The 11,473-nt window shown below is 40.1% G+C and overlaps 1 protein-coding gene across 1 annotated transcript in view; it reads right to left on the bottom strand.

The window, feature by feature from the left end:
- The window catches only part of LOC108490654 (zinc finger protein 724-like), a 17,774-nt gene extending 6,473 nt beyond the window's left edge, over nt 1–11,301 (bottom strand). The window contains exons 1-5 of the mRNA XM_029561866.1: nt 10,980–11,301; nt 9,782–9,908; nt 6,731–6,848; nt 4,643–4,769; nt 4,032–4,123 (exon numbers count right to left, since the gene is read on the bottom strand). Coding sequence (XP_029417726.1) covers nt 4,032–4,123; nt 4,643–4,769; nt 6,731–6,745 — 234 coding nt within the window. The 5' untranslated portion in view covers nt 6,746–6,848; nt 9,782–9,908; nt 10,980–11,301. The remainder of the gene's footprint in view (nt 1–4,031; nt 4,124–4,642; nt 4,770–6,730; nt 6,849–9,781; nt 9,909–10,979) is intronic.
- Nucleotides 11,302–11,473: the final 172 nt, after the last annotated feature.

Below are 11,473 nucleotides of genomic sequence, written 5' to 3'. Positions count from 1 at the left end.
ATTTTCCCACTTTTTAGATTATGAGAATTTCAAAGAATGTATTTTTTGTTATTTATTTATTTATTTATTTATTTATTTTTGGTCTTTTTGAGACAGGGTTTTCATGTAACCCCAGCTGGCCTGGAACTCAATATGTAGACCAGGCTGGCCTTGAACTCACAGAGATCTGCCTGAGATCAAAGGTGTGTGCCACTATGCCCAGCCAAAGAATGTATTGTAATGCAAACTATTCCCCTCCATGCCTAGAAGTTATCACAAATCCATCCCCTCATAGCCTACACAATATTTGTTCTTTGATTTTGTTCTTCCTTTGTTTTTACCCAAATATAAAATTTGAACTGAACTGAACATAAACACTAGACTATGGGGCCATCCATGGAGAGAAGGTGACATACCTGGGGCCATAACTTGAAGAACACTGACTCCCTCCCAGCACCTATCAATTAGCAATAGCTCCTGACCAAGGGGTGGAATTTGTGTGCAGCTCCCATTCTCCATTCTGGGATTAAAGGCGTGCACCACCACACCCGGCTTGTTCTTTGGTTTTTGGATGTTGCCATGATGAGCAAGTTAACAAATCTCAAAATGGTTTTAAATTAGATTTCCCTTATGACTACTGATGTACAACATATTTAAAGAAGATCTTAGACATTTATATTCTGTCCTTGGAGAACTGCTTGTCCAGCACCTTGCCCCATATTAAATGGGTTGTGTGTTTTTTAATGTTTAGTATTTTGAGTACATTGTACAGTCTAGATACGATTCCTCTTACCACCAGAATTTGATGACAAGATGCTGCTGCTGAAGACACTACACTCATGAGCTATAGAAGAAAAGAGGAGAAATCTAATGACTTCAAAGCTGCATCTCTACTGCCTAGTCTTCATAGTGCTGGAAGGTGCTTTGTATGCTACCACAGAGAAAACTGATCATCAACTTTACCAGATGTGAATCCTGTGAGCTACAACAACTGGCCTGGCAAGATATTTGCAACAGTGACACGAGTATTTTGGGAGCTAACAATCACTTTATAATTGCATTTAAGGTCTCCTTCATAAGGTAGAGCCCATATTTGCCATATTTGACATGGATATCAGGCTTAGGGTTCATAGGACAGGGCCTAATACTATTATTCTGCTAAATGTATATAGTATTAAACTGACCCCAAATGCCTTGTTATACCTGCAGATTAATGCATCTCTCAATTGTCACTGGTGAAGCTTCTGTATGCAGCACATGGTGAATCATACAAAGACCCACAACTGACTAATGTGCAGATAATTAGACTGCATAGTACCTATACCCAAGTAGGACACCTACATGAAAGTTCTGCCTCTGAGGCCACAGGGACTGTTCCAGAATAACAAACAGAAATAGTTTAAAAGTCGCAGATGGTGGAAAAACACAAGGAAATAGACATTTAAAGACAGGTGGGCAGTAATTCATGAAATCACAGCATTGGTGACAGCATGCACAAGCCTCACATAAGTTCAAAACAGGCAAAATCCCAGCACAGACATGGAGAGGTTGGTAAGAAACATCAATGATGCTGAGGAAGTACTGGCCCTCACAGGCTTCAGAGGGAGAACGTGTCTCTTTCATGAATGGGTTTCTTCATAGGTTGACCAAGCTCTAGTGGATGACTGCATATATAAATATATGGAGAGAGAGAGAGAGGGAGGGACAGAGAGAACATGAAATTGGGTAGGGGTAGTAAATGGCATGCAGATAGGGGAGAGTATCTAAATATCATCAACACATACTATATGAAATATTTGTTAATTCAATAGAAAACAAACTGAACTCATGGAATACTAAGCATGTGAAAAAAAATTTACTATATTGTAAAAAATATTTTGGTTGCATGCATTCAAATGATTCATATAATGGTTATATTATTAAAGGAAGAGTGGTGAATATATTGAATCATGAACCATGGGTACTCCCAAGTGGCACATGTGAAAAATACACTGAGTAAAATATTTTAGTGGTAAACCTAAAAAACATATCCAAGGGGCTGGAGAGATGGATCAGGGGTTAAGAGCACCGATTGCTCTTCCAGAAGAGCCAGGTTTGATTCCCAGCACCCACACAGCAGCTATGAACTGTCCTTAACTCCAGTTCCAGGGGAGTCCAAAGCCCATTTCTAACCTCCACAGCATTGCACGACATGGGTGTACTCACAAACATGCAGCAATACACTCATACACATAAAATACACACACACACACACACATACATATAAAACAAGACAGGCCTGGTGGTGCACATCTTTAATCCCTGCAGAGCCAGGCAGATCTCTGCCAGTTCAAGGCCAGCCTGGTCTACAAAGCGAGTTCCAGGTCAACTTGGGCTAAAAGGCCACCCTGTCTCAAAAAGACAAAAAAATAAATAAATAAATGAACAAAGAAATCTTATAATCATCCCAAAAATCAAATGTAGAGTCAAGAACTTTTCCAAAGTATCCTGAATGGTCAAAAACTGAGATGAGTCAAGTATTGAATGGAAAGAGTCATGTGGGCCATTTACAGTGTCCTCTGCATTCCTAGTCTTTTTTTTTTTTTTTTCTAGTCTTTTTGAGATGGGGTTTCTCTGTAGCCCCAGCTAGACTGGAACTCACTATGTAGAAGAGGCCGCCCTTGAACTCACAAAGATCCCCCTGCCTCTGATCCCAAGTGCTAGGATAAATGCATGTACCACCAAGCCTGGTAACTAAGGTAATCTCCATCTTTTTAGCTTAATTTAAATTTGACATTAAATTTTATCTATTTTCTCTCATATTATGACATTGTCCATTGTGGATTGTTTCCATCTGACCCACAACTCAAAAAAATTATTCAACAGGTAAAAAATTAAAGTTTGGCTCCATCTTCAGAGATTTCAGCCCAGTATCCATGAGGCTCAGAGAACAACAGACAATGGCAAGACTGAGCCATGAGAGGGAAGGTCATGACATCAGAAATCTCATCTCATGGCTGACGAGAATTATAGAGAGAAGGAAGGTGCCTGAACAAGACACATCCTCCAAACCACAGCTCTGGGAACTGTATCCTGTCTGTGAAGAATTCAGAAGTCAGAAAGATTATGAATGAACAAGTATATGAGCAGCATGAGAAAGTATGCATTCCAAAGAAGCAGGACTGACGTGCACACACACACAGGAGGATGTGCAAATGTCCAAAATCAAAGAACAAATGAAGAACTGCACCGGACAATAGATTAAGTCTTAAATATTATGCAAGATCAATGTTTCACAACCTCTTCTCAGACCAAACTGCAAAATAGACATCAGTAGTAGGTAGAAAACAGAGGAATCCCAAATGCCATGCAGACAGCCACACATAATTAACACATTCTTATTTAAAATGGGAAGAGAATACAGAATTTCATGCTAGGTGAACATTCTATGTGATTCTCATCAAAGTCTTAAATCATTTTTGGCAGAAATACATTAGTAATTGTACAGCAATGGAAATCACAAGGACTCCGAAGGGCACAAACATTATCAAAGGAGGAACAAAAGGAAAGACACAAAATTTACTAATTTCACGATATGTTAAAACTTGACTCTGTAGGCCTTACTATATCTCACAGAATGCATCTGGTGGGGAGTATACAGGGTGGGGAGCAGAACAGGTAGGAGGTATAGACATGATGAAGATGTTTTTTATGAAATGCACAGGAATTCAATTAAAAATACACAGTGAAAAAATGTAGTAGAGGAAGTACTCATAGGAAAAAATATCAGCTATTATAGCTTGCACTGGCAAGAAATGTGACATGGGAGGTATGGAAAAATTAAATAATTAAATTAGGTGATGTTTGCATACTAGCAATTGCCACATAATTCATGTGTAATAAAAGAGGTTATTTGACATGGACCACACGACAAAGTTTGATGAAATTGCTCTAAATTAAATTATCAGAATCTCTTTCTAGTAAAACAGACTATGGCAAACCATTTTCAAGTCTTTATCCCTCTTTACTTACGTCCTCTCACCCGGGCCCGTCCTTCATCCACTCAAACCTACCTGGTTGGCTACAGTCTCCCCTCTCTTCACATTCCAGGGCTCTTTGCTTTGCTCCAGACAGGAAACCAGAACAGGCTTACACACAGCAAGACCTGTGTATGAGAAAGAGGCACATGAGCATACTGGATTCGTTAGAAAGTACGGGATTTCTAACACAGCGCTGTGCTCCACTGGAAATATACAGAAAAAGAGATGACACTCCAAATAAAAATTCTAACTTTTTATTTTAGGACAGACTCATTAGAATACACAAGGATTTTCTCAGTTTTCATATGCTTAGTTCTATCACTAATTCAAAATGTAGCTATGGAAATGGAACCTTAAGATTCTGGCTACAGTACAATGTACTAAAGGGTGACTGAAATAAACATGAAAAATAACAAATAGTAATAATAATTCCTCTGTAATAAAATAATAATTCCACTAACAAGTGGAAATGGAAAGTAATGACAGAATATAAACATGTTCTTCATGATGCCCAGACATTCCCAATACACTAATTTGTAAGTAATCTAAGACTTACACAGCAAAACTAGCATATGTACAAAGTAGACTATTATCTATCAAAGGATGGTAAATAGTAAAATATTCTGATAGAAAAATCTCCTCACCTACGGACACCAGATTGCTGTAGTTCTCCAACATCAACTCCCTGTACAAAGCCCTCTGAGCAGAGTCTAGGCATTCCCACTCCTCCTGGGAGAAGTCTATGGACACGTCCGTGAAAGTCAATGGATCCTAAAATGAAAAATGACAATTAGACCATAAGCACTTAAACAGGATAATGGACCCAAGAAAGAAAGAAAGAGATAATTAGTAAAAGACTTCTGAATTAGATGAGAAATCTGAATTATTTAAAATGATATTTCTTAATGCAGTAACTACTCATAATCTACTTGATAACTCTCTGTAAAAAAGAACAGCATCAGACCTTCCAAATTTTTGTGAAGATTATGATGTTAAGGAGCATAGCACAGAAATTACGCCTTCAGCATAGGAATACCATTTCTGTCCTATATTTGTAGCAGACAAGATTAGTTGTATATATTTATCTGATGTAAAGACACACTGATTTTAAGTGTGCTTCATGAATTCAAATGTTTATAACCAAGCACTGTAATCCTAGCTAAAGCACAGATTTTTACCTTAATATAATCTGTGGCTGAGTGTGACAGCCCTTTCATAACAGACTTTGCAGTGAGGCCACTGACCCAGATACAAAAGACACTTTCTCCAATAGCACTGAGTAGAACATGGCAGAAGATAAAGAACTCTGTGTGCTCTCCCACCTCAGCAAGAAGACACAATCCTTGTTAAGTAAAGCCTATACCCTGCAATGTAATGTCAAAAGTACAGAAACATCAGTGCATAAGTATTCTAACAACACTTTTATAGTAATTTCTTTTTTAATTATTATTTTATGTGTATGAGTATGTCTACATGTATGTGACTGCACCTGTGTCATGCAATGATGAGGAAGTCACAAGAGGGCTTCAGACTCCCCTGGAACTGGAGTTAAGGACAGTTCATAGCTGCTATATGGGTGCTGGGAATTGAACCTGGGTCCTCTGCAAGAGGAGTCAGTGCTCTTAACTACCGAGCCATCTCTACAGCTCCCAGTAATTTCTTTTTTTATCCTCATTTACTTAGGTAAAATTTACCTGGAAAGACCACACTGCCAACTTACATACATCACAATAAGAGGACTTGAGAGCTGGGCTCTTCATTGCAGTGAGTAATGAAAACATGAAGACAAGATACAAAACCAAACAGTGTTGATGCTGCATACACAAATGCCTCCAAAATCAGACAACTACATGTGTGTAACATTTGAAAAAGGAAGCTCTTTTCTGAGGATCAAAGAACCAGTAATGGAGGCAGTGCTGTGACAGAGTGTGAAGTAGAAATACCCACAGAGAGAAAGAGGCCTGCTTCAGAATCTCCACCTGGAAACTCAGGATTTAGCAAACAAGTGAGAAAGGTTTCTTTTTCCAAAGAAAGGAAGAGAACTACAGTGATGAAAGGGGAGATCCTGCAGTAAATGTCATGATTCGTGTGCTTCACTCTGTGAACTACCAGGAGAAAACTTATTCCTAATAAATTAAAAACAACGTCAAAGTCTGGGATTTGGTGTAGAGCAGCTCAACCAAGGGACTCAACTCCCAGGAGACAAAATACTGGTGTCAACACAGCCAGCAGCACATACAATCGGACCAGTGATGTGGGTGGGATTAAATGTTGAGCAAAGTAAAATATATCAGAACAAACTAAAACAAAAATATGTTTTATGTACAGTTCAAAGAACAATACAGTGGCATATGAGGACCCAAGTCCATCCTCCTTAGGAAATGAAGACCGACATGTTTGAATTTTCACCTATCACATCAGAAACATTTGTGAGATGGTTGGTCACGAATCATTGGCTTAGTCTCAAAAACATAAACACTGGAGGACAAAATGTAGGAGGATAAGCTACATACGTGATACACATTAAAAGAGTTAAGGTGGCTTGAACCTGGTGATGCAGGACTTTACTCCCAGGACTCCAGAGGAAGAGGAAGAGGCATGAGGATCTCTGTGAGATCCAGGCTAGCCTGGTCTATATAGCTATTTTCTGGATCAGAAAAGGTTACAAATTTAAAGCACCAAACATTTAGAGAAAGAAAATGTACGTGGTCGAGGCTCTTGGATGTATTTACCTGAAAAGAAGCCATCTCTCTCCTCTTCCTGTGAGTTTCCTTTCCAGGCAATCTTACATATACAGTCTTCTCTTTGTTTCAAGAAACTTCCTTTCAGTTCACTGAAAATCCAATTCACCTGGCAACATAACAAGAGGAAGAAGCACCTCAGAAAACAAAACAGGCTGTTCTCACTGTCTGCCATCACAGTAGATGCACAGGAAGAAAGAGCTCAACATGGAGACCCCATAGAAGTTTCTGCTTTCCCGCCTTCCAGTGGCCGCCCTGCCAATAAGATCAAGAATTCCTACTACATGGTGGGAATGTAGCTGCCTCTCCTCCTTACCTGAACAAGGCAGAGTAACACGGTTTTCATCCTTTGGAATAGAGGTTACACTAAGCTTTCCTTCAGTAGCGCTAGCAGCTGACCCCCAGCCTGTCTTCTGCCTGTGACTGTTAATGAAATAGCACTGATGCTTCTACTTAGCTTCATAGACAGAACCTGTGGGGGAGCCACAAGGGAGAGTTTTCCTTTCAAAGGCTAAAGTTCAGGAGTCATTCATTGTGGGTTTTACAAGTCTATTCTTGGGACTGGAGAGATGACTCAGAGGTCAAGAATACTGGCTACTCTTGCAGAGGACCTGAGCTCAATTTGCAGCACCCACATGGTGCCAACAAGTGTACGTAACACCTGTTCCAGGGGTTCCCATACTGTCTTCCAGCCTCCACAGACATGGCTCACACGGCTGCACTTATATACACACAAGCACAGCACTCTTACACATGAAATAACTTTTAATAAAAATGCAATCTTTATTGTGTGATGAAATGATATTTTACATACTTATGAGGTATCCCTGATATTTTGTTAGACTTGTACATTGGAGACTGATTTATTCAGTCATTAATATAGCCACATGTAAAATTTTATCCTTTCCTATGGTAAGTGCATCCAAATTCATCTTTTTAATAATTTTAGAACAGAAAATGCAAGTTGGAGAATTTATTCACCTCGTTGTGGCACAGAACAGTAGAGCTCAGTTAAGCCATGAAGCCGTGACACTGTGTCTGTTATTTACCCACATTCTCCCCATTCACTGCAAACTGCTAATGTGCCTTCAACGTCTGTCATCTGTCTTTTTTTTCTTTTTCTTGATTCATTGAAATCATGTAGTGGTTGTGTTTCAACTTTCTTTGCCTGATACAGTGCCCATCAGATCAATCCTGCTCCCAAGTATGAGAAGATTCCATTCTTTCATATGATGGAATTATGGTTTATTCTTTAGAAATATCACATTTCAGTAAATCTTTCATTTCTTAATGCACATTTCAGTAGATTCCCTAGTCTTCAAGCAGTGTTGCCATAATTAGGGAGCACACATATCTCTATGCTACACTGAATTCATCTATGCAGGATTTGGTGGCAGGAGCCACACTGGAGAGAGAACACCTGTGCCTCCCTTTTTGGCATCTGCTTTACCTCACTTAGTCCAGCCATTTCTAGTTCCATCCATTTACCTGAAAATTCTTTGATTTCCTTTCCTTTACCACTGAGTAGAACTCCATGTGTAAATGTACCAGATTTACATGCTCAATTCATATTCTGAGGGACATTTAGGTTGTGCATCTGAATTTCAAAGAAAGTAGAATAGAAACTTTTTAAACTCTGGCTTATCATGTACTTAACTGAGACATTAACTGTGTCTGTTCTGATGAACCGGGAGGGCTTTGGTTGAAATTCAGACTCTCACATTCTTGAAATTCCATGGCAATACTAAAGGAGCAGTCACGTTAATATAAACAGGCTTATAAGGAAGTTTTGGTCTTAAAAACTACGTTGTGACATTTCTTCCAGTGTATACATTTTAATACTAAAATTCATAGTCATAATTGTGTCAAATTAATAGTCAATTTCAAAAATGTACATAGAGAACAAAATATCACATTGTACCTACTAAACACATATAGTCCTTCTTTGTCAAAAGTTAATACTAAGGGGCTGGGTAGATGGTTCAGAGTTTAAGAGCAATGCCTGCTCTTTCAGAGGGCGCAGGCTCAATTCCTAACACCACATTGGCACTAACACCACATTGGCACTAACAACCATCTGTAAGTATGGTTACAGGTGAACTGATGCAATCTTCTGACCTCAGTACACCTAGCATGGCATGGGTGCATTTACATACATGCAAGTAGTACACTCAACACATAAGAATAATGAAACTGTAATTTCTAATACTTGATGATAATCTTTTTCCACACTAACAAAGTGTGCAGGGTTGTGTCCCTCAGGACCACCTGCCTCTTGAGTGTGTTTCAGGACAACACCATCATCCCCGGCACCCCAGGTGGTCAACAGCTTAATGCACAAGACACCAAGTGCTCTAGCAACTTTGTATGCCAGTGCTGGGTGGCTCCTGATTTGAGTCTTTAGAAAGGACCTCGATTTCTAACACAGTTGTGTACTCAACAGATAAAGAGAGAACACAACAGTGAATTCTACCAATGATTCCCCAATTGGAATATTCTATGCGAACACTGATTATATTTACAGAGCTTTTTCAATTTTCAGAATTAGTGTTCCATTTCTAATTACAGCTCAGCAAAAATCCCAGGTTGGAAATGGAACTTCATGATTGGGGTGGCAATATTATATCCTATAAACTTTCTGAACTTGTGTGGCATAGTGGCGCCGACCTTTCGTCCCAGCACTCAGGAGGCAGAGGTGGGTGGATCTCTGTGTGTTCCAGGCTAGCCTAGTCTACATAATGAGTTCCAGGCCAGCTGGTGCTACAAGGACACCCTGTCTCAAAAGTCCCCCCCAAAAAAATTTCTGAATTTATCATGGAATAAAAATGAAAAAAACATAACCACTCCCAAGGGACAAACATAAGAACAGACAAAATTTCATTACAGTGTTCTTTTCTCCTCTGAGAAGTTCACTTTATGAGATGTGAGACTCACTCAATATTAACACACACACACACACACACACACACACACACACACACATAGTAGTTCATCAGGGAACTCTGAGTATAAGTAAGAAATTCTGTAAAAAGAAATTCTCACCAACAAAAACCAGAGAGCTGTAATTCCCCACCACTAGGTCTCTTCACAAAGCCCTCTGAGCAGGATCTAGGCACTCCCTCTCTTCCTGTGAGAAGTCCACAGCCACACCACTGATTGTCAACACACCCTGAAAATAGAATAACAGTTTGGCCATCTGTCCACAGGCAATTGCTTTTCTTGAATCAAGGAGACCAAAGAGACTGAGAGGCGTTTTCTAATGTAGGGAGGACCACAACATTCTGAAGATGCTTTTGGACATTGTCATATTCTCTACTGTTCTAACTGTGGAAATAGTAAGGCAAGATATCCTCATATTCAGCATGAGTACTGTGCTGTTATGGACTATAGCATTAACATCTCAATGTAAGAATATACATTTTAATGTTGAATTCATATCATACGTTATATATTCCAAATGGAACATTAACGGTGAATTGAAAGTTTACTTATTGGGTTAAGGCTTACAACTATAACTGTGGATGTCCACTAAAATATAGGTTCTGATTCTATACAATCTAGAATCATTCCTTGTGTGACTAATTCTAACAAGCTCTCTAGGGATGGCACGTCCCAGGGTCCAAACGCCAGTCCCTCAGATACAGAAAGTGGAAAATGGAAGTTAGATTGCCTGGACGAATTTACACTGGAAGAGCTTTGCTGTTTCCACAACAGCAAGGGCCCCCGCCGCATCTCTCCTCCTCGCCTGGGTACAGGCCTGTGGCTCGAATTCTCTCAGGGTCTCCTGCATGATCAAACAAACCACATAATATATTTTATGTGAGTTTATTAACTTACAAAGGAATGAGTACCCAGTACTTGATTATTTTTATGAGATTATTTGAGAAACCACAAAATTGCTGATAAAAATGAGGATTCATCTTAGTTCACATGATCTTAAATTTATCTAAATGTAATAACCTTTAATAATCTAAATCTGAGGATGCACAAGGCCAACGTATTCAAATATCTACAACCGAGCTTTGAGACCTGGGTTGCTTGCTGCAGATAAGCACAAAGCTTAAGTCCCGGGTGCATTTCCGGAACCTGCCTCTGCCCGAATCCCCAACTCTGACTGCAGAGGGTCCCGGGCCACTCCGATCACATGAAGGAGTCTTTCCCGCGGCCTCAGGTTCGGTCCACACTCTCCTCCCATCTGCCTGTCCTGCCCGGACCCGCCCCGCATCCGCTCTGCACCTACCACTCCACGTGGTTCCCGTGGCTGGGGTGAACGCACGGCCGCCTGTTCGGCACCACGCTGCAACCGGGTGGAGTGCTCCCTCGGTCTGCTTTGAGTTTTCCGGACCCCAAGGCCCAGCGTCCAGCCGGACCTTGGCGCCGCCCACTCCAGCCCAGGTTTTACCAGGAAATGGATGTCTCAGGAAGTGTCATAGGAAGCCCTTTGCTGACTAAACAGGGCCTGAATTCTTCCTGCAGTGTCCAGCAGTCACCACCAGAGGGCTGTCTTGCCGTTTTCCTATCTCAAACACGGTTCCATTGCAGAAATCAATCTTAGAAATACTTTTAGGTAAAGCACAGAAAATTCCTATTTAAAAACTCACAGGAAAGGAATATGCAGGAATTTTACGACAGCATTAAAAGGCAGAACCTTAAAATTATGGACAGAGAAGAGAAGAACTCCAGGACAAAGGAATGGATAACATTTTAAATTCAATCACACAAGTTATCCAGCCA

This window comes from Nannospalax galili, unplaced genomic scaffold, assembly GCF_000622305.1.
Source record: "Nannospalax galili isolate Female #2095 unplaced genomic scaffold, S.galili_v1.0 scaffold2314, whole genome shotgun sequence".
In the NCBI taxonomy this organism is placed as follows: Eukaryota; Metazoa; Chordata; class Mammalia; order Rodentia; family Spalacidae; genus Nannospalax; species Nannospalax galili.
Note: the sequence above shows the minus strand (reverse complement) of the source record. Positions and strands in the feature narration are given on the sequence as shown.